Source organism: Molothrus ater, chromosome 2 (genome assembly GCF_012460135.2).
Source record: "Molothrus ater isolate BHLD 08-10-18 breed brown headed cowbird chromosome 2, BPBGC_Mater_1.1, whole genome shotgun sequence".
NCBI classification, from domain to species: domain Eukaryota; kingdom Metazoa; phylum Chordata; class Aves; order Passeriformes; family Icteridae; genus Molothrus; species Molothrus ater.
In genome coordinates this window covers 97,683,218-97,706,744 of record NC_050479.2, presented here as the reverse complement: position 1 = coordinate 97,706,744, position 23,527 = coordinate 97,683,218, and the positions used below count along the sequence as shown (strand labels likewise).

At 39.7% G+C, this 23,527-nt stretch overlaps 1 protein-coding gene across 5 annotated transcripts in view; it reads left to right on the top strand.

The window, feature by feature from the left end:
* BBX (BBX high mobility group box domain containing) overlaps positions 1-23,527 on the top strand; it is a 139,576-nt gene that overhangs the window by 81,067 nt on the left and 34,982 nt on the right. For all 5 annotated transcript variants that reach the window (XM_054518632.1, XM_036382038.2, XM_036382023.2 and 2 more), the window contains 5 exons: positions 1,972-2,170; positions 7,604-7,671; positions 13,581-13,661; positions 15,843-15,923; positions 21,298-21,378. In XM_054518632.1, coding sequence (XP_054374607.1) covers positions 1,972-2,170; positions 7,604-7,671; positions 13,581-13,661; positions 15,843-15,923; positions 21,298-21,378 — 510 coding nt within the window. The remainder of the gene's footprint in view (positions 1-1,971; positions 2,171-7,603; positions 7,672-13,580; positions 13,662-15,842; positions 15,924-21,297; positions 21,379-23,527) is intronic.

Sequence of the window (23,527 nt, the reverse complement as noted above, 5' to 3'; positions counted from 1 at the left end):
AAAAAAAGACATTAATAGACCAGCTCACTTGAATTACTCTTGTTGAAAACTGATTAAAAGCTTATTGCAGCCTCATCTCACAAATGGCATGCGTCCTAGTTCTCATTTGATGGGCAGCCTGTTGGCTTGTCAAATTACTCAATAGAATAATTCAATTACTCAAAGCAGCATTGCTGATAGGAAGAGCTTATGTAGCTCATTGCTAGCGACTCTATGCTTTTCACTCTGCAGGCTGGTAACATGATTTGTGAGTGGGCTGTGGCTTTAACAATGGAAGGCAAAGCTGCTTTGTCGTGTATTTCCTTTCCTCCTCTTCCCTTACCCTCCCCTTCCTATCCCTTCTCTCCACCAGGCTATTTTTGTGGTGTACTGAGCTCCCAAAGCAAACCGAGGGAAAGGGAAAAGGAGTGAGGCGAGCAGTGTCGCAGTCCTTACTTTGCAGATTTAATACATACACCCTATTCAGAAAATACAGCATGTATGTGGGTCAGTGATCCGTGCAGATTTTTATTATTTATAGCCATTCCTATAATACAGGACTTCCCACAGCAGGGTTCACACAGTGCCATGTTTCTTGTAAACTAAAACGTTTTTATCTCTGCTACAGTCTGGAGGTAGCAAGTGCCAGCTCAAAGGTGAAGATAGAAATGAAAAAAGCAGTAAACGTGCAGTGGTGACCCTGCCACAAGGCAGACTGTTCAGCTCAGAAAACACTGTAGTGGCTCTAGCAGAGGACAAGGCTTTCAGTGCTATTTCTGTATCTGATGCCCAAGGGACTTTTTTTCCTCTCTATGTTTCTGTGCATGCATGTGCATGAAACATAGGTGCTTCTCTATGCCATGACCGGGACTGATGGCAGCTGTGTGGGTGGGAGTGTGTAATCACAGAACAAACTTCCTGCATCTGCCCTGCCATGTGCTTCCAAGCACAAAGCCGCTCTTTTGGTCTTGTGCTGCCCCTGGGAGCTGCCCAGTCATGAAGGGGTGTTGGGTTCCTTCTCCCTGTGCTGAGCACTGGTACTGGCTGGGTAGGCTCCCACAGCAGCAAGTGCTGTACACCCCTATCAGTTGTTAGGCAAACATCTGCAGCTGGAATGTGTGGCATGTTCCTCTGATTTGCCAGTTCTCAACCTTGCATAGCAGCACATGTAAAATACTGAAATGCGGTCTTTTTTTTACTGTTAACGTTCAAAAATCTTGGTTTAATGTTTGGTGTTTTGTGAATAAAATAGATCCTGGTCCTTTCCCCCACCTCCCAAACTGTGGGATCCAAACCCTTTCTCCCACTGCCCATGTGTAGTTTGGCTTCCTTTGTTTTGCTGCCTCCTACTAAAAACACAGCAAACAACTGAGATGTGTGCTGGGTGCTCAAGGCCAAAGAGTGTTTTAGATGGTCACAGTTTGTTTTATGCAGCCAATACAGCGCGGTACATTTTGGAAGGAACACTGGGATGGTGTTATCACAAGATACTGAATATGACATTATACTGGTTGCAATATGTTTTTGGTGCCTGGTTTGGGAAAGCATATACTCATATTCTAAAATACAGAACTATTCAAGAGGAATTAGTGCAAGTTAAGGCATCATGCTGCATTTATTGCTAAATGTGGGTTTTTATTTAATTCAAAGTAGAAAGAAAACCTGCAAAGAATTCAAGTACCTGTTTCTCAGAGCATGAGCATACAAGCACTGGGGAGCAGTTGGCAGGATCAGAACTTCAGCCTGCTCTGAGTAATAAACCCTCAGGAGAGGAAAGAGAAAACCCACTTTTTAGATACAACTCTCCTTATCTTAATACTTCTTCTTAGCAAATTGTGTTGGTGGTTGGACTCTAAGCATGTGATTAAACTGTTAAAAAATCAAGATATTTAAGGATTAGTTACTGTATTAAATCCTCTTACATGCATTGTGCTCTGGTTGCCCTGTGTAGAGTATAATGTAATGACTGGTAATTTCTCTTTTCTTTTCTAGTACAAGGATGCATTTATGAAAGCAAACCCAGGGTACAAGTGGTGCCCCACAACCAACAAACCTGTGAAAACCCAGGCATCCAGTGTTACAAACAGGAAAAAGCTATGGGCCATTGCATCAGACTCTGCAAAAGACTTACCTAGCCCAAGGAAAGTAACCAAAAGTGAAGAAATGCCACAACTTAACTTTGGGATGGCAGGTGAGATTCCCATCCATAGTACTCAGCTGCAGCTCTGGGGATGTGGTATTGAAACTGAATTGGGATACCTGATTTCTTTACTACACATGGTCCTGTAGTGTCCCAGATTAGGTTGCCAAAACTGTAGTTAAATCTCTGTGTATCAGTTTTCTAAAATTTTCTGTAGTGCATGATTTATTTTCAAGATGTGAAGCATCCTAACTCTTACACCTGTAGGGCCCAGCTTTGATTGATTTTTTTATTCCAGTTTATCTGCTGTCAGAGACTTCCATTCTCTGGTTACTCTGGTTAAAAAGGAAAGTGCCAATTGTGTGCATTCTGTTTCTCTGTCATAGAATGCTGTACTCTTTTAAGTAATTTACTCTTTGCAAAAAAAAAAATGATGGGTGTCTCAAGTTATATATGATAATCTTGTAGATTAATGTTTTAGTGGGACTAACACTTTTGTATTTTCATCAAGAGAAGCATAATTTAATTTCACTTAAATGTGCTCTTTTGCCCATTATATCTCAGAGGAGCAAATTCTAAACTTCTAAACATTTGAAAAAAAAATAAAAAAATAAATATGTGAAGAAGTATAGGTGGAGTGCCTGAGCTGATGAAAAGCAGATAATCTCTCAGTGATATCCATAAATAGCAGAACTGTTGTAATCATGACCTTGAAATACAGGGACATTAATGTTAAATACTGGAAGCTTAAGAACCTAGCAGTCAATGTTAAAAAATAAAAAAATCCCTGCCATTGTTTTTTCCTTTTGTTTCCCTTGGGGTTTTTTGTGTTTTGAGGTCTTTTTTGTTTGGTTGGTTGGTTGGTTTATTTTTTTGCTTGTTTAAAGTTTCAGATGCATCAGTAGTTATAAAATTAGAAACTGTGTCATATCCTACCTGGTTTATGACAGGTGTGTAGCAGATAGGACTTCTCTGCTTAGAGAGGTTGTGAGCTGGAGAGTAGAAAATGGCTTTATGGAGCAAGTTTAAAAGAATGAAAAGGAATAAAGAGGCATGTATATCTTAGTATAGTGCTATGAAAATGCCTGTAATGAAATTCTTCTGGCTCTTAAGGAACTGTGAAATGTGATCAAAATAAGTGTTTCATGCTGCATAGTTCTGATATATGGGAGAGCAGTTCGAAAAATCACAAGCCCCTTCAGACCATTCTGCTTTTGCTTTTAGAGGAGTCATTTCTATGCTCCTTAAATATTTATTGACTTAACACAAAGAACAAGTAACAAGCCTTAATCTACCTCTCATCCATCCCCCAGTGGTCCTGCTGGGCTATCCTAATGTTTTTATATCCCAGGTTTTTGCACACAGAGGTCTTGAATCAACACCTGTCAGAGTAGGGGACAGAGAAATTAAGAATTAATTAGAAACTAATCCATTGTTCTATTTATAGAGCCATTTATATCTGAAAAAGTCCTTTAGTGCTACCTGCGATAGTTTGTTTGGTTTTTTTTCCCTGCAGGCTGAGTCAATGAGCATAGTAATTCATAGGATCTTGCTCCAATCCTCATGCCAGTGAAGGTTGGCAATATCTTGGGTATAAGAATACCTTATAAAATAAAGACAGCTTCTGACAGAGATGTTAGCAGCATCCACATCATGACAAGTGTGCCATGCCAAATGGATTACTGCTTTGTCAACTATGTACCAGTTCATGCCATATATGTTTATTGGGCTCTTCTCTGCTTGACTTCAGATGATAGTTCAATTCAACTCTCACTCTTCTCCCCAGTACAATCTCTTTAAAATCCGCGCTGTATACTATCTGATGAACTTAAATGTAGCTGAACCACCTCAAAAACACTTTTACCTTTGAAATGCCACTGATTCACTTGTATCTTCAAGGCAGGTAACTTCCTCAAGACAGGGTTTATACGAGTCTAGAATCATGCCCAGAAATCTGTTTCGTTTGTTGGTCATTGCTAATCATGTCTTGATTGCTTTTTGTGTACTATATTTTACTTTGGAAAATATAATATGTAGACAGTAAGATCTTACTTTGTTTTTGTAACTCCCATACAAGCTGTTTCTGTCCTTTTTTTGGCTTTACAAGAATAACCAATATATGCCACATTTAAGTTTGTTATGCTGACCTACATTTTATCAAGAAGCTGAGGTATGGCATCAGCATTGGGCTTCTGACCTGCAGACCCACTAGTGGTGTCCTTGATCATCCAGCTGGGAAGCTGTAATTGAGCATGTTTTTCTCATGATATGGCTCACCTGTGTAGGATATGGGGCAAAGAGCACCGCTGTTTGCAAAAGCTTTGCCATACAAATGTGTGATATTTGCAGTACTTGCATATTTTTGCTTCAGAAGACAACCATCCATGCCAAAATGCTTTTTAGTGAGGCAAAGGCTGGAAGAAAGACACTTTTAGAGTAGGCTATATCCCTATAGAAACACAGTTTGTTTTTCAGAAAGAAGCTCAATTATGCACCCAGGTGAAAGTTGGTTAAAGCTAGTTTCTGCTGGCCTTCTTCCTGCTTAGTACTTCCGCAGTTTGTTGTTTCCTCTGACAGAGAAATGATGAACAAGCCAGCCTGCTGAGTCTGTAACCAGCCCAGTACTAACAAAGTATGTCATTCCCAAACAGAGAGATGGTTTTAAGTTTCATCAATATTAAAAGCTGTTGAGAAAGTCATGAATCGCCTGCCATTCTGCAAGTCAAATGTGTGTGCTATTTTCCCAGTACTGTTGATTTAAGAATAAATTCTGTAAAATACCCCTTAAAATTCTTCTACATACCAGTAAGCTCCTAGTGCCAGAAGAGAATATTATTGTGCTGAGAAGGCACTATAAGCAAAAGGCAGTGTTTGGATATGTACATTTTGTCTTCCCTTAGGTGAAGTTATTTTGTAATTGAAAAACTTAGTCGAAAGATTTTTGTTTTTATCATGAACAGACATCTAAGCACCAACCCTCTGCTACAGCTGCAGCTTAAGTGTTCAAGTTGTTTAAGCATCACATTAAACTTTTGTTTCTAATTCATCTGTCATTTTTTCCTTCCCCTAATTTTTATATTTAAATAAACAGTTTAAGTATTTGCTTACTTAGGGAGAAAAACACTAAACCACACTTCCATCTTTATTCTTTTATGATAAGCTACTTAATTGAAAGGCAGAAAGCCAAAACTACCAAGAAGATATTTAGAAGAAATGCAATAATTTTCCAGTTGTAAACTGGCTGTTCTTGAGATGGCCAAAGCTGGGGAGGGGGAAAAGGACCAACATGTAAGGATAATAAAACACAAAAGAGCAGCTGGGAGTCATCAGGGTGATGCAGGCATGAGAAAGTGCTATATTGCAGTTTGTCAGGCAGTGTTTTCAGGACCCCCCTCATCTGATGTGGTTGCACTGCTGGTCATCCATATACAAGAAAGACAAGCTGCACCTGCGATAACTGCAGAGGAGAGCTGTAGGAATTGCTGAAATTATGGGCGATGGATGTGCTTTATGACATTGGGAGATCTTGAATTGTTTAGACCAAGAAAACAAGTGGAAGAAGAGTAGGAAAAGTCCTGTAAATGCAGAAAAGAGAGATACCATTTAGGGAAACGGTTACTAATCTTAGAGATGCGAGTACCAGAAAAACATGTTCTACCTGGCCTTGAGGATATTTAAGCTAAAACCTGGAAGAAAGCCCTTAATGCTTAGAAGATTTTTATCCTGCAAACATCTTCCAAAGGGAGTAAAGAAATAGAAAACAGCCAGCCAAGGCCTTACTGTTTAATATGGGGCTCAGTATGTTTATGGAGGACCTGGAGATCTCTTCCAGTCTCTCCCTCCTCCAAGTCAACTGCCTGCTTAGGCATTATCTTTCAAGATATGTGTTAACTTTTCACTTCCTAATTGCTCTGATGTCTTCTGGTTTGAAGGACTGAATGGTTTCTGATCAGCTGCTTGGATGGCAAAAAGTATTGTAGCTGATAGGATCACTTCACTTATGAATTGTGTTTAGAACTTACTGGCCCTTCACATTTTCTCATTTTCTGTGTCTCTTCCTCTTACTAGATCCTACACTTCTGATAGTGCCTTGTCTTTTCATAGAAGTGTGGGGTTTTTTTCCTTTTTAATTTAAAAAGGCAAACTTCTTCAAAAAACCTAAAACCTCTAAAACACATGTGTTCTATGTGTTTATTGTGGTGAAGGAAAAAGTTAATTCCAGTTGAATATTGGGTTTGAAGCTAGGTGCTATTTAGGATGCCTGTTTAATATACTGTTTAATAATATGCCACTCTTCTATCCATGAGGTAGTGAATGACCCTGGTTAATTTACATTGTTTTCCTCTGTTTCTATTTAATACCCTTCTAAAAGACTATTGGAAAAACTTACCTTGGGAATGTTAGTGAGAGATGTTGTGTGCAGGAAAACTTTGGGCAGCATCTGTGATATTGAATTAAACAGCATTGATGAGTATTCCCATGAATTGGACTGTGATCATCTGTAGCCCTAAACTATTTGGAGGTTTACAGGTACAGGTTTGGCCCATGTCAGCTGAAAAGATTAAAAAAATCCACTCACATTGTGGCTGTTGCATGAGACATTTGGCCACTGTGTCTCCCTGTCTCTACATGACAGTGTTAAATCAGGCGCCTGCATTGCTCCCAAGGCATTCTCCCAAAATCAGACAATTAGTCTTCATAGTGATGAAGAGCAACCACTGTTCTGAGTGGAAAAGCTACTCCATGAGTAATGCACTGTCAGAGTTTATTGCTTTCACTTCTTGTCATTTTCTGAGCTCCTGAGGTGCAGGAAGGCTAGAGGGAAAAAGCTGTCAGTACCAAATACTTGGAGAAAGAACATTTATATCTCCATTTTACATTCCTCAATTATGTATTGTATTGGCAGGGCAACAAGTAGGCAGGCAGCTTGCCTGGCCAGTGCTTGTGCTGTTCTGGCTTCATGCTTCAGAGCTGTCAGGCTGGCACTTTTCACCACTAAATACAGCTCTAAATTATAGACAAATGAAAATAGAAATTTTGCTTCAGAGCTTGATTGTGTTGTTTTGTTCCATCCTTTTATTTGTTCAGTTGCCAAGGAAGGAACCGCTTCCTTGGTAGGAGCATCCACCAACTTACAAACCTGAGCATTATTAGAGCATCTTTGTGTATATTTATGTGTGAGATCATTACAGTTGCTGTTTTAAAGATATTCATCTCTGTAGTACATAAAACCTTTGGCAGTAGAATTGTAAATCCATGCAATGGGGTGTTAAGCACACAAATCCAATTAAATCCTTCAAACAGCTTTGAAAGCTTTCCCAGAGGGTACAGAAATGGTTATTTGTGATTCTCTTGAACTGCCTTTTATGGCAGCTTGCTGAGAGTGTCTGTGACAAATAGTCTTCTGGGTCTTTGGTGGTGCAAGTGGTAGGTTTTTCAAAAAGCAAATGAATCAACTTAAGACTTCGTTTATTCTTCTAACAGATCCTACACAAATGGGAGGCCTGAGTATGCTGCTTCTAGCAGGGGAACATGCACTTACTGCACAAGAGGTAAGGAACTCTCTTCTCTCCCTTACCATGAGCTCTCAGTCTAAAGAGCTTGTAAGTGGAATATTTGACCAGTAAGGAATTAAAAGTTTAGGACACACCTCAGGTAACTTCAACTGGGAATGAAATGTGTGTCTTGTATCCCAGCTGTGAATGTGGGTTGAGCATAATTTAGTATTAACTCTGCTGATACTTGAACATACCAGTCAAGCCTGGCCTATGAAGAGAGGTAAAAGGGTTGAAATACTGTGTTAACAAACAGTTGGTTTGCAAGCTTTTCTGGGCAAGGATTCTATATGCTTGTGCAAGCCTGACACAACTGTGGCCTTGTCACTAACAGATGAATAAACAAGTAATTTCCTACAAAGTCAGCATCATTGTATATACATTCTGAAACCCTGCAAGTGCTAACAGGTAATTGAAGTATTGCAGTCTGCTCCTATTCACTAAATCATTATGTCTAAAAAGAAGTTTGTAGTTCAGTTGTCATCCCAAACGTGTTTTTACAAAGGAATCTAGTAAGTGTTTGTGTATATCTCCAGTAGTGCAGAGATCTCTGGTCCTTCTTTAGACTGATTATTAATATAATCTGCTTTTTAGGCCAACTTTGAAAATTGTTCAAAAGGTGGCTTCTTTGTTGGATATAGTAAGTAGTACTGCCATAAATCTCTAGCTCTAGGAAGGAACTCTCTTTTGTTGTTGTTGTTGGTTTTATTGGGAGGAAAAGTAATAATTAACTTAATCTATATGTGTAGTGCATTTGAGATGTATTGCTTCTGTACTGCCAGGACTCCTCAATGCTTTGCACACCAGTTTTAGCCATGGAAGTTTTGTGCTGTGTGGGTGCTGGCCTTCTGTGCTGCAGCATGAAAAATAAGAAACATTCAAGCCAAGTTGACAGAGAAGTGAAAAGAAATACATTATTTTGTGCTAAAATTATACTGTCCTTCTCAAACTTGTAGTCTCTCAGCTTGGAGCATACAAGCTGCTTTTACTATGCTGTTATGTTTAAATGTGAGGGAAGGTATATTGTAGTCACAGATATTGCATTCCTTTAAAAAAGGTCTTTGCTATGACCTTGAGAGCTGAGGTGACTTGATTCTACAAGAGCCTCAGTAATATGATTTCAGATGGCAGTGTAGGAACAAAATCCACATGTAGATTTAGAGTCAAATCAAAAAGCATGTTGTGTGATTGTTTTAGTGCATAAAAGTTCTTTTAATCAGAACTTTCTTATTTTGAGCAAAAGACATGTTTCCAGTGTGCCTCAATAAATCCTGGTTTTCCCAATAGAAGTGTGCAATACAACTTGTGATGAAATATTCACTTTATGTATAAACTACACTCTACTCTTCTGGGCCTGTAGTCTTCTTTTGAAACCTGGCCCTCCACATCAAAGAAGCAAGCTGTGTAATCTGCTTTCCCCAAAAATGTAGAGGAAAATAATTGTCATAAATACAGCCCAGACAAAACTAGTTGGGGGATTGCTAGAGTTGAGATGAGCCATAATGTAGCCCATACTTAGTAATGAATTACCGTATTTTAATTGTCCTGCCCTACCTGAGAAGTGGTTAAGGGACAGAGCACTTTCCCAGGAAACTGCACACATCTGATTCTTTTTGAGGGTCCCCTTTGTAAAATACCTCCTCCAGATCAATTGGGGAGATTGGTATTCTTTAAGAGACGCAAATGAACAAAGTTCAGTCCTCCTCATTGTGTGTTTGCAGGAGTTAAGTCTCCAGCTGTGTGTCCAGGTGCTGAGAGACTTTCTTGGTTTCTTTAGTGTGGCAGCCCTGGTGTGTCTTCCATTTGTCCTTTATTCTCTTATGTTTCAGTGGTGAATCAATACAGAACAAATATTTCTTAGGCATGTGTTTCTCAAATGCAGTAATGATCCTAAATCTGTTTAGACTCGGGTAACTGAACAACTCTTCTGTCTTCCCACCCTGTAGACAGAGGAGATGTAAGATGGTCATCTTAGCATGCCTTTAGGAGAATCTGTGGTTGGATTTCCATGCTTATGATCTCACACTTAAACCAGCATCTGGGAGGTTAGCAGGACATGCTAGGAGGTGGTATGACAGACTCAGAAAGCAGCTCAAAAATTCATTGTAGAGCTGGGAAGCTGCTTTGCTCTTGAGGGGAGAGGAGGAGTCAGTTATGTTGTATTAGAGTTGGTGTTCATATGGGAGAGAATATGGTGTACTAAGGTGACTACAGAGGTATGGTTAGTGAAAGAGGTTCAGAAGTTGCTTTATTATGGAGAATGTATGTATTGTTTTTATATGCTCGTGAGTATATATTTATATACTTATATATATATATTTATATATTTATATTGTACATCTAAAGCCTTGGCAATTTCAATTTTTAGAAAAGGACAGACACTGTCATATTTCAAAGAATGGTCTAAATTATAACATGTAGTCTAAATTATCATGAAAGTGTGTGTATACACTTAAGATACATGTACACATATATGATTCTTAAACTGGGGATCTGCCAGACACAGGATTAGCTGTCACATGCATATTGACTGCTGTGGGTATGTATGATTATGCAGCCTCGGGTGGCCTTGTAAGCATAAGTCTTACATACTCCTACAACTTTAAAGTTGTTAACAGAGGGAAGGGCAACACTGGCACAGTTTTGCTCAGCACTTGAGAGAGGATGAAGGACATTGTACTTAGAGGTCTGCTAATCCAATGAAAAGTATTCAACATCTGCTGATGTTCTGGCAAGTGTATGCTAAATGAATGGATAGGGGTTTTTCAAGTGAGGAGTTTAATCTTCAAGTTGTCAGAAGCCCAGATGTCAGGTAACCAAGTGACCAGCCAGCAGGAGGATGGGAAGAGGCACAACAGTGATATTTACAAAATTGTTTTGAGGCTTCAGTTGCAATCTCTGTATGTGGCCAGTTTGTTCCTGGTTTTGCAAATTTTTGTAATAGACTAGAGAGTTTCTCTTCTGGTGACAGAATCCAGTGGTGGTGGGTGATTGATTTCTAGGCAGCAGCTGGCGTTACTAAGCAGATAGGCAAGAGAAGCTACAGACCTTACAGGCAAAGGACATGGATATGCACTGAGTTTCCCCCTGCATTTTGAATGCTTTCATCAGTTACACAAGATAGTGGTGTGTGAGCGTATTTTACTGAACACCTGAGCAGAGATGCCTGACGGATCATCTCCAGCTGCTGTGGTTGTGCCAGGCAAAGCCCAGTCCTCGCCGCAGGTTATTGGCAGCAAGGCTGAAGCCGGGTGAGCAGCGCTCCTTGCTTGCCCGTTCGCCTCCCTGCACATCGCCCGTACTCGTCCGTCAGGCCCTTTCCTTGCCTTACAGCAGCACCTAGTGGGCTCTCGGTAGGTTACTGCCCAGGAATCCCGACATCCGGAGCGGCCTCCAAAGCCTGCCTGTCTGCCGGCGCTAACGCCTCGCAGCGGTCAGGGCGCGGCCGGCCCAGGGATTTCCACCCTTGTTCCGTGTGATCGTTTCAGAGCAGGTTGTGGTAACCTGCAGGGAAAGGAAGGCCTGTGGTTTCCTTCTTTTTGAGAGCAAAAGGCTATCTTACATGTGATGCAGGGTCTGTGCAAAGTGTGAATCAGAAGTGAAAAATCTCTCAGCGCAGCTCAAGAGAAGACTTGGAGGAAGAAATGGGATGTTGAGGACATTTTATTAGAGCAGGAAATGGGATGTACAAAATGGCACTATCTGTGCATCTGCTCTTCTGGTAATTATTTTAATGCTTTGATCGGGTTCAGCCTGGCAAATGGTAGAAGTCGTGGAGATAAGAAGTTTCCCACAGGTCAAGAGTGTTTGGGGAGCAGCAGAGTAGAAGAAACAAGGTCCAATTAGTGCTCTGCCAAGTAAAAGCAACAGCATTGACTTTTTAAGGAGTAGCAGAAATTGATAGGAAAAACATAGTGGTTCCAACCACAAAACCTCCACTGAGTTACTGAGCACCAGCAATCTGTCCTCTACACACAAACCCGTAGAAAACTGGGCTTCACACTTCCCACAGCAAGTGGTTCTGGTACCACCAGGTGTACAAGCTGTGCCCAGCCCACAGCACATGCCCTCCGAAGCAGCGAGAAGGCTCATCCTGGGTGTCTGACAGCACCTGTGTTGTGGGGGCTGAGCCCAGATAGCCCCTCTTGGAAGGGGTCTTCCACTCCAGCATGTTGCTCCTGGGGTCCATGGCTCAATGGCTTCAAACTCAGAGCTAAGCGGCATAAAAGAGCTGGTTGAACTGTAGAAAATATGGGAAACAAGTCCAAAATTTGGTTATTCTTTTAAGAATCCCACCAGTGCAGTGGCCTAAAATAACCAAATGAATGCTCAGATGTGCAAGCAGCAACCTTACATATTTGCACCTTTGCAGAATCTCAGATCTTTGGAGATGGGTCTCTCAAAAGTAGCCAGATATTTTTCTGGTAGTAGTCCAGACTACTGTTGAGGCACAGATGTTTTAAACAGACTATACAGAAACATGATAAAAGTCAGTAATAACCATTACATCAGTGAAAACAGTAGCACAACCTACTAAAAAGGCAGAAGACAGACATTAGAATTACATTCTTCGGAGCCCTTTGGATTGCTGTGCTCCCATAGTACACCGATGAAACATCCTGCTCAGTGTTTAACAGGAGTCACTGTTGCTGATGAGGTTTATGGCAGGGAAGAAGTAAGTTTGTTTGTATATGTAAGCAAATTGTCACAATGGTGAATTTCCCCTTGTCCTCTGGGTTGCTACGCTTGGATTTTGTGTTTCTAGGGGAGCGTGGGTAGCAGATTCCTGAAGGCAAATGCTGCTGTTGCTATTGCAGTGCTTCAGGATCTCAGACAAACAGCAGCAGGGCAAGCTGCGTGAGCTGTGGGGCTTTGTGCTTACTACCAGCAGGTGCAGTCAGTAGCTAAATCTCATGTGCTTTCACCAATAAAAGCTGTTGATTTACTTGCTTAGGTAATGAATAAGAAAAAGCCCCACATTTATTTTTGAATTTGTTAAGTAAACTGAAATTTTGAGGGGAAAAAAGTTGTTAGGGAAAAAATTTCCATCCTGTTATTTTTTATAAAATCTCACAAAGCTTCTTTCCTTTTTTTCTGTTTCTTATAAGCCATGTTATATACCTTTTTTTATACTAACAGTACTTCATTCTCCTAGGAGTTACACATGTAAATCTTTTACACTCAAATGTGACACTTAATGAATGTATCATATTTGATAGAATTCCTTTACAGAATAATGCTTGATTAACACATTTCTAGCTAATAAGAATACCATGGCTAAGATGTGTTAATTCAAATAAGGCTTTTGGTTTTCAACAGTCATTTGTTTGTATTTTGTTTTCAGTTATAATGACTTTCTTGCACTGCTTCTCAAAAGCACCCCTAAAATGTATGTTTAGGTACATGATTAGAGAAATTTTAGGCTTGTGCTACCCTTATCTACTTATTTTCATGCTGTTATGATTGGAGATTATTTTTCTAATTAGTATTTCTGTCATCAACTGTGTCTTCAAAATATTTTTTTACCTTCTATGTAATCTTACTCTGAATTATAGCACAAATTACAGATATAGCAGTGTTGATAGCATCACCAATACAAGATGGTTATGTGTGTAGTCCAGTATAATCCATTGAGTATTCTAGTGTATAAAACTATTCTGACAAGTTCAGAATCATAAAAGGAGAAGAAAAGCCTGGTATTTTTGTGGTCTTCTTTTCTAAGACAGTTTTCAAATGCATTATAATGGGTGCTAAACAATGTTTTCATCTGTAATATGATTTAATCTTTCCAGGACTGTGAAACATTAGCTTGCCCTTCTTCTCTTAAATGGTTTCTTTTGCTCACTGTTGTTTTTAGCTTGAGGGAAGCACCTTTGACGTCTTACCCTGCACTCTCCTTTTTTCAGGTTTCCTCCAGTACTTGCCAGTCTGATACATCTAATTCTACAGAAGCCTGTCAGAAGTCATCATTGTTTCAGTTTGCAGAGGTGAGTTTCTTTAAAAGGGTTTTTTTTCCTAAGTGTATCCTTTTAAGAAGCATCTGATGTCCAGCTGAAAGAAAAATCAAATGTCTTTAACTAAAATTGATGTTTTTATTTGTTCCCTCATTTTTGGGTTTATGCTGTTGAATCATTTTTCAGGTTGGCAAGACTTGAAGTGCAAGAGAGTGTGTTTGGGACCCTGGTAGAAACCCAGGTGCAATAATGGAGCACCTGGTTTAAGCTATAATTTGGAGATATGTCATTCCTGCACTTCGTTTTAAACTAGAGACTTATTAACTAAGGTTTTAACTTGTATTTGGATGTTTCTAATCTAGTGTGGCTGCTTTAGTCATTGGCTCCATCAAAAATCATTCTAGTTCTTGACTCTCCAAAATTTTCTTCTAGAACCACCAAACAGCTCTATGCAAGTGTGCTTTGATTTTGCAGTGTACAATATTTTTGTCAACATACTCCAGTTATTGCTAGAAGTGTAACTGTGGTGTGTGTGTTATTGCTCTTTTTCTTTGAAGAGTTTCATCCAAGTCTTAATGGGTTTCATAGATGTAAATAACATGACAAAAATGAAATTGCAAGGAACTCTAGCCCTCTGCAAGCATCAGTTGTTTCTTGAAAGAATCATAATACATGACACAGAAATATTTAGTTGTATAGATACTGATTTTACAAGACACTGGGTAGTTTTTAAGTAAGTGTATATGGAAAGAAATTTTGTCATAGTGAGGGCTTTTTATTACCTGTATTCACACCAGCTGTGAATTTGACTTGTGTGTCTTTATTACCCATTGCCTTGTGCACTTTCATACTCCTCCCTAAAAGATCATCACTTTGGGAGCAGATACATTGCAATCCTAGCACACAAGAAATGGGACTTCTTTTTCAGTTGGATATTTTAATATCAGTGCACAAGCCCTTGAATTCCAGCTTAAGATCTGAGTCTTTCAAATATATTAGAAGTAAATTGGAGCACTGATCCTTTATTTCTGATTAAAGATAATGGCCAGAGCGAAGTAGATAACCTGTAATTAGGCTCTTAAACAGCCTGCTGGCTTTTCTTGTTAGGAAGAGGAAATGCCTGGTGTGCCAGCAATGAAAAGCAATACTTAGATGCTTCTTAGAATTGGTTAATTCCAGTATCACTTATGACACTTTTGTGGTAATGATTCAACATCCATCTTCCCATATTTCTGAGATGCTTCTGTGTGCTTATACTGTCAGTAGAGTAATGTCTTGTATTGAATTTCACTGCTGAATCTTTTAAAGAGTAAGACAAATACCAGCTCACCTAATTGTTTCAGTTCATTTTACAGTGCTGAAGAAGGGAAGTGCCAGACTCATGTGGTAGTAGGCAGGAATTGTGTGCTGCCAGATGTGCCCTTGCTAAGGGTTTCTGACCTCAGGCTTTTCCTTACCCATTGAAGAAAATTTTTAGTGGGTGCCAGGAAACAAGCTCACCTGCACTGCTAAAGCATGTGGTTTAGAAGTAGCCTACTGATGATCAGTAATTAGAAATGCAAATCAGCTAGTCTTATTTTTCAAGGATGTTAAACATCCTGTAGAGAGGGTGCACCTAACCAGTGCATGGTAGGTATGAGTGTCAGTGGCAAAATAATTGATACTTGTAGTGAAGTCCGACATTAATCAGAGGTGTCATTTGCAGCAAAACTAATTGACACAAGTTAAACTATGAAATGCAGTTACCTTAGTGTGGGGGATAGATCTGGTAACACAAAATACCTGCGCACATTGTGTTTCTGTCCGCGCTTACCTTCTGTACTAAGTAGCAATTTGTGCTCTGTCATCACCACCATTCTGCAGGCTCAGGTCTTCCACTGAACTGTGAAATACAATACAGTGTTAAGTATTTGTTGTTAGCCCTTCTTTGATATATCAGCAGGCAGAAAAAAAGCCCTTCAAAAAAAGCTTATTTTGTAGATTCTAGGAAGGATTTTCCTTCTGAAAAGTAATTCAAGATTACCATTTCACAGATCACCTGTTTATGTGTTTCCTGGAAAGCAGATACTGTTTGTTCTAAGGGTGTGTTGGAACTTGTTTGCATGCTCTGGAGTACCAGGAATCTTTTTATGACAGATTATAAATTTAGCATGTTGAAGTGTGATACTGAAACTGAACAGTTAGGTAATACAAGCATAATTGTTTTCCTGACAGATCTCTTCCAACACCTCACAGCCTGGAGTCCTGGGGGCAGTAAAACAAACGGAGGAGTCTGCATTGTTTCAGTTTGCTGAGGTACAATGGCTGAATGTGGTGGGGGAGGATGGGAGGAAGCAAGGAACCGGTAAGAGTTGCCAGTGAATGGCTGAGCACCCTGTCTTATCAGAGATTCCCATCAGGAGATGTATATCTTCCTGACAGTATTGTGTTAAGAAAACCGTGGGGTGAATTACCAGTGACTGGATGAGATGTTGGCCAGTTCTACCAGCTGAGAGGTATTGGGCTTGTGAACATTACCTAGCCTTCCATACCCAAAGAACCACTACAGACTTACTATCCAAATGGCCTTTTAATTTACATCTAGGAAAACAGCAATTAAAAGACATTCTGAAATGACGCTGCACTGTCTGTGAAAGAGGCTGCAGCAGGGCAGAATGGTGATTGCCCTAGAGGCAGGAATCATTTGGAGAATCCTTGCAGGTCAAAGAAGGCTTATCACAGCAGCCACAAGGATATTTAACAGCATCAGTTAAGTGGCGACTTACCAAGCCTATCAGTTCCCATAAGTACGTAGCTTTTCCGACTTCCTCCACATATTGAAGATTGAGAGTTTGTGAAATGCTGCTTTTAGGAATTTCTTCTCCCATGTGTTGAATGTGCCTCTGTGAATTGACTTTCACACATTTACTCATCTTGCCCATTTGGGGGAGTCTGATACTGCTTGCAGAATCATTTAAGGCACAGGTGCATTTTGTGTGTGCCTGAAAAGGCTGGGATTGGAGCTGGTGCTATTGCAGAGGAGCATAAAGGGATTGAAAGATACCCTGATTGTTATTCTGTATGTCACACACTTCCTTCTGTGTAATGTTGAGCTAATTGTCTACTGTGTTTTTTTAGCTTGGCTGGAATGGGCCTTGGTGTTTTTCTTAGGAGGGCTAAGGAAGACAAACCAATTTACTAATTCAGGTGCCCGAAAATACCTGGCTACAAACACTCCTATAAAAGATACAATACAGTTAATAACTCTAATCATGAAGTGTTTTCATGATTGTAAACCACAGTTTTGAAAGTTAGAAGTCAATTTGCAAAGCTCTTTCGAGAAAATTAAAATTGAGCAGGATGAAACTATGTGCTGAAGCTAGACTTTTAAATCAAGTTAAAAGATACAAACTGGAGAACATTTCGTGTTAATTTTATTGCAAAATACTGGAATAATACTGTAAGTGAATCTGCTAACTTAGTTGCAAAAATCTCAGTCATTCTGGGTATCTGCAGAGTTGAACAGAGTATGTATTGCATTTAGTACAACATTCCTAAATTGTCACATAAAACCTGGCTTAGCCATACTCTCAGAATTTCACAGAACCTAAAATCATTTCCTCTCCTAACTGAACAAACAAAATGACAAACCTGGAAATTGTCATACTGATGTGATAGTGTGTTTAGTTGCATTCCAGTATGTTGAGTGAGCTTTGGCACATTGGAGTACACATATGAATCATCAAATATTAGGTAGAAGAGGTGCTTAGAAAGTTAATCAGGATTTACTGAGGACAGTTTTAGAGTCCGGGTTAATCTCTTTTTCTTGTAAAAATATTTAAATGTGTGTGCAGTCTGGAGGTGTTGGTTTTGTTCTGTGGCTGGAAATAGGAGACAGAAATCTGGTCAAGAGAAAAAAAAAGAAAAAAATTTAAAAACCCATCTTGTTAGCCATGGTTATTCTTCCTGCAAAACCTTAATGACAGCGATGAACATCATTTTTTATCTATAGCAGTAGAGAAATTGTGTTTTTTCTTAGCTTGTAGACTGATGATTTAATTTAGGTTGCTCCTGGGGAAAGTATTGAGCATGTTACAGAACCTCTTTAAGCTTTCTCCCCTGCTATTAAAGCTGCTTGTGCTCTTTCAGCTATAAGGGCTTTCATTTGCACAGGCTGTCTTTGTGAAATTTGGCAAAAGTCCTATTCCTTACTGTGCCACTTCTTATTGCATCTTGTCTATATGAATGCATTACTGCATTTCGAGAACAAAATTATGGCAAGCAATTTGCAGTGGACTGCTGTCAGCAATGTACAGTGCTACAAAAGAAAAAAGAGAAGAAGAGAAAGTAGTTATTTAACCAGTAGCCAAGTAGACCTGTGAAGAAATGTGAAGTGTGCTCTGGTCTGATGTGCCTGGAGACTTCTGGCAGCCATCCCAGCTCAGTTTTGGTTCTGGCTGGGTGTTCCTCATATGTTGCCTTTCTCTTCACCGCCCTTGCAGCAGGGTGAGTAAAAGTGCTTCTTTGTGAAGACAGTGATCCCATTGAGTAGGTTTGTCATTTAAAACAGACACCTTTACCCCAGGAGTACAAGTGCCCTGTCACTCAGAAACAGCTCATTATGTGTAGAGTAGCATGGGATTCTTTTTGTCTTTATAGCCTAAATTAGTCTTTCATCTGGTTGTCTAGCCCAAGTGCTGTAGTTGTCAATTAAAGCTGTTCAGGATATGCCTAATGAGGCCTGCCCAGTGACTTGCCACAACAGATGATGAAAATCCTGGAAGCAAGACTTCATTCGGTTCTGTGGGTGCACAGGCAAATGCCTTGGAGGTCTTCAAAGATGATGTGACATCCTCATAAGAGCTTTTTGAAGTTTGGATTGTTGTCAAGCTATGCTTTTGGCTTTCTCATGCTTCTGACCTTGCGAGTAGTTGGCCCTACTTTTGTCCTTCTCATTTGAACCTGTATGGAAAGGCTGTGATTTCTGAGCAATGGGCTGTGTTCCTTAGGGCAGTGACTGTTTGCAGGCTGTCTGCTCACAGGGACTGGTCACTGTCCCTTTCCTTGCCATGAGAGGGAAGCAGAGCAGACGGGACCCCTTGCTCTCATGGTCTTACTGCATCTGTGTTTGGCAAATGTGAACAGATGGTGGTGATTGCTTCCTTGAAAGATGAGTACCTCTTGGATTTACTTTCCTAAACTCTTATTCATTATTACAGAAAAGGCTTCTGGGGTATGGAAGCAAAAGAATTGCTAGTTGAACCATCTTTAAAATAAAAATGAATCCACAACCACCAAACTCTTTGCTTTCAGCAGCTTTTCTAAATTTTTTCTTAAAGTGATGTAATTAAAAAGAAAAAAACAAAACCAGTCATGTGCAGTATGCAACAAGGTGGATTTTTTTTTTTTTGCTAGTCCAGCATGTTATTTTCATTTAAGATAAAAAGCATGACTCAGGAGGATTTTGTCCGTGCTGCATTCTCACATGCTCACTTTGAGAAGGTTTGCTCTATGTTTATTTCTGTGCAGAACAGGAAGTTTGAATCCAAAACTTTTGATCAAAATGCCTTGAAATTTGGAGTGTAAAAGCTAGTGAGTGTTTTCTCTTCCAACTTCCATATGTAAAGCTGTAATCTTCCCAGGTAAAGAAAAATGTATTTGCTGTTTGCCCACATACTGAAATTATTAAATGTTTGTGTTGGAATGAAATGCCTGTTCTAGAAGGAATATGAAAAAGTAGTTCCAGCTACTTTTGCAAACTAAAATGTAATATAATAGTTAAAGTCCCACCTGTCTTGTAATAAAAGATAGTAACTTGATCCTAATGATCCTCCAGTTAAAACTCTACATCAGTAAAGGGCTGTTTGTGGTTGTAGTACTGGGGATTCTGATTATTTTTAAATCTGGGAGATGTCCTTAAGACAGGGAATGGGATCTGTAACCTCACTGAGAGCTGATTGATCAGCCATTCTTTTCCTTCTGATGTTTGGCCAGTAACTTCATCAGAATGAGTTACATGCTTCTGTCACTTGCTGTTTGTTTTCTTAGCTTTTTAAAGGTTTTTGGGTTTTTTTTCTGAGATGAAGTGTCTCCTTCCTCTCTTTCTTTTAGTACTCTTAAGATATCACATTTTGTTAGGAGCACCTATTGTCTTGTCAAAATTTCTTTACTGTTTCCTCACTTTCTGCATCAGGAGGCAAGATATGCCTGTATATTCTCAAGTTATAATTCAGTGCGTGTGGGTGTTGTTCTATCCTTTTTCTGCCATTCATGTTATGCAGAAAAAAAATCATTGAGATGAGCATTTGTTAAAATAGAAAGATAAAAAAGTTGAAGTGCAGTGTACAAGATCACTTAGTCAAGGGGGGTCCTGAGCAGGTTCACTGAACTGTCTCAAAGCAAAACTAGGATGTTGAAATATTTCAGTTCAATATTAAAAATTACTGTTGGTGCACATTTGAGTATTATTCACTGTACTTAAATAGCTTTAAGTGAAATGGATGTCCTGGATTTTGGTGGAGGAGGATGTGGTGAGGAGTGTAATATAAATTCTTTGACAGGTAATTGAAAGATAAATTCTTCAAATAACCTAGTTCAAAAGAGAGAATTTATTACAAGGAGAAAGGCAAACATGATAATTTTTGCATCTGGAAGATCATAGAACCATAGGATGGTTTGAATTGGAAGGGACCATAAAGCTCATCTTGTTCCAGCCCCCCTGCCGCATGCAGGGACACCTTCCACTCCATGAGGTTTCTCAAAGCCCCATCCAGCCTGGCCTTGAACACCAGCTTCTCTGGGCCACCTGTTCCAGTGCCTCACCACCCTCTGAGTTAAGAATTTTTTGTAACATCTTCCATAAACCTGCCCTCTTTCACTTTAAAACCATTGGCCTTGTCCTGTCACTACCTGCGTAATCATGGTCCTAAATGTGATTTTGTAGTGAGGGAGATACCATAGAAACATGGATGATTTTGTCCCAAGGCTTTTAAAGACTTCTAAGTCAAATACTACTATGCAATGCTATGCCAAAAAAGGTCACATATCAGAAATTTCTTGCATTTCTGAATTCATAATGCTGCACTGGAAAGCAGGTCTGAAAAAAATTGGCTGTAAAAGCAATTCCCTAAAGTGGTAATGGTAGTTATTTACTTATCAAAGGTGCTGGCACACCAGCAGCTCTTTGGGAGGCTAGATTTAATCTCCAGATATAGGTCTTATTGCCTTTTTCATAACTAAAGAAAGTGAAACAAGAACTGCCTGTGAGGACAGATGGTCCTCTTCTATGTCTAAATAATGGGAAATACTGCCCAGACCTTCTGGGAGAATTTAATTTAACCTTAACAACTAATAGGGCATATTTTCAAGCCACAGGTATGATTTGTTCACTTTGTCACATAAAACTTATGTAAAACACACAGCATGACAGAATATTAGCCCTGGACAGTTATAAACATCGAGTATCCGTGAACATAATCTAAGGAAGGAATGTGGTATTTGCTTGTGTTCTTCTGTTTTCTACATATCTGTTAAGTGTTTCTTGGGTGGGGTTGCCTGTCTGAAGTAGGGCCTTTTGCCAGAAAGAGCTAAAATTTAACTAATCTCTTATTTTCCATTCTTTTTTCCCCTCCCTTTCTGTCTTTCCCGTGTGCCACTGAAATATTTTCTCCTCTCTTCATTTGTAACCTAGATCTCATCAAACACTTCCCAGTTGCCAAGTCCTGAGCCAGTAAAGCACTGTGGGAAGTCGGCACTCTTCCAGTTGGCAGAGGTAAAGTTATACCCACTAGTGTCAGAAGGGGAGGATGTGTATAACTTTTCCACAAAAAAGTATGAATTGTTTAAGTTTTGCTCTAGTATCAAATTTCGTGTTTCCAGAAACATAAATAAGTAAATAATGACATACCAAGAGAAGTAGGCAGTGGCTATGGTCCCAGGGACCTAGTCTTTTAGACACTTGTGAATGTGCTTATTTTCTTAGAGACAGCACAGAAAGTTGCACTTCTTTTTGGGAAAGTTTGCTTTATAACAGTAATAAAAACGATGCTCAGGAGAACAGCAAAAATAGGAGATAACAGTATTCTTAATGAGGAGCTGGATACCAGGATTAAAAAACCAAAGCTTTAGTTATGATGATTGGAAGGTACATTGCTTAATTGAGGACTGAGAATAGGGAAAGGTCATCAGGAATCTGTATGAAGAGTTGGAAGTTGATGCAGTGTATTAAATTCTGAAATTGGCAGCTGTCAGCAGTAATCAAGAATGCTGGGTCAGGTTTCCTCAAGGTCCTAGAAATTCTCTGTGAGTCTTAAATATAGCCTTGTAGAGGTCTTCTCTTTGATATGGATGATTCACTCAAAAATCTCTGAGGTTTGATGTGCAGATGCTATTCTTTGTGATGATTGAAAGATGAAGATACATGCTGTATTCCAGACAAATAAGGAAGTATGTTTGCATGTTACTTGTACACTTCTTTTGTTGGTTTTTGTTGTGGTGTTTTAGTTTTGTTTCAAATTCACATCCTGTTTCAGTAAAGAAAATGGTTCTCTGGATCCTCTCTAGTTGCAGACAGCCCTATATTCTTGCTGGTGAGATCAGTCCCTCTCAGGAAAAAGGCAGAGGTTGGAAGCATTGAAATGAAAGTATTTCATGTCTTGTTCTAGTCTTGCAAGACTGTGGCTTTATAGGAATTTATGTGAGTGGAAGAAAATCTGCCTTACTGTACAGGCAGTCTCTGGCAGTAGCAGAGTTTGTGGCTATGTGCTCTATTGCCAGCAGTGCCTGTGCAAGGGTGATTACACCCAACTGTGATCAGTGATCCATAAGGGTATTTGGCTGTTGCAGCTCTGGGCCAGCAGAAGAGCTGGTAGTATTTACTCAGGGACACCAGAAGTTTCTAACATGGCCTCTAACAGGACAGCAGCAGGCTGAGTAGTGCTGTTCTGGAGTAAGGATTATTGCCGTGTGCAGCCTGATCTTTAGAAGTCAGCATTGGAAGTTGTGATGCGACCATGAAGCTTGTGAAGCCCTAATTTAGTAGAAGGACAGATGCTTGTCCACAGGAGTGCACAGTTTGTACTGCAGGTGGCAGAAAAAGCGAAGCTAAGTCTGGCAGCATGACATTGTGTGTTGGATAGGTTTCCGTGATCTCTCAGTGATTGCTCAGATGGTGTCCTGCAAGCCTAATTTAATACACAAAATGGACGTTAAAGGCTCTGATTCAAACAGGGAAAAACACAGCAGATGTGCTAGGCACATCCTCCATGTCTCTAGCTCTTGTAGGACATCAGTGCTATTGATTTTTTTCTTATTTTTTCCCCAGTTTTGGAGATCTCTAATGTTGGATCATAGTTGAATGAATGATATGTGAGAGATTCAGCTTGAATTTTCAGATGCAGTTCAGTCCCTGGTATGAAGCATCCCAAATAAACCATTTTATAATCACCTCAAGGGTGTCTTAGGTTTGCAAGTGGATTTGGCAGACAGCTTGCTGTAACTCCAAACTGCAGATGTTGTGCACTGGAGGGGACTACTGTTTTCATGCTGCTGGCATGGCAAGTGTCTGGTGCGTGGGAGCCTGTCTTCTTCAGCATACCACACTGCTCTGCTCCTCCTTCATCTCTTTGCTATGTAGATTAAACAATTTTATCTTCTTTTTTTTCCCTCCCTCTTCCCTATCCCTTCCTTTTTGATATTTCACAATATTTCACAGATGGTGATTAAAATAAAATGCAGAAGGGGGTTTAATTATTTTCTAAAACTTCTGATGATTTCTAAGTTTCTACAAATGGTTGGAGCCACTCTGCATTTGAAGCTTGGGAGGTTGTTGCTCTTCAACTCTTTTGAGTCCCTTGCTGTGTTTAGCCTTCAGTGCAGAGGCATGAGAGTAAGGGAGGCAGTGCAGGAGTGGAGCATCACCT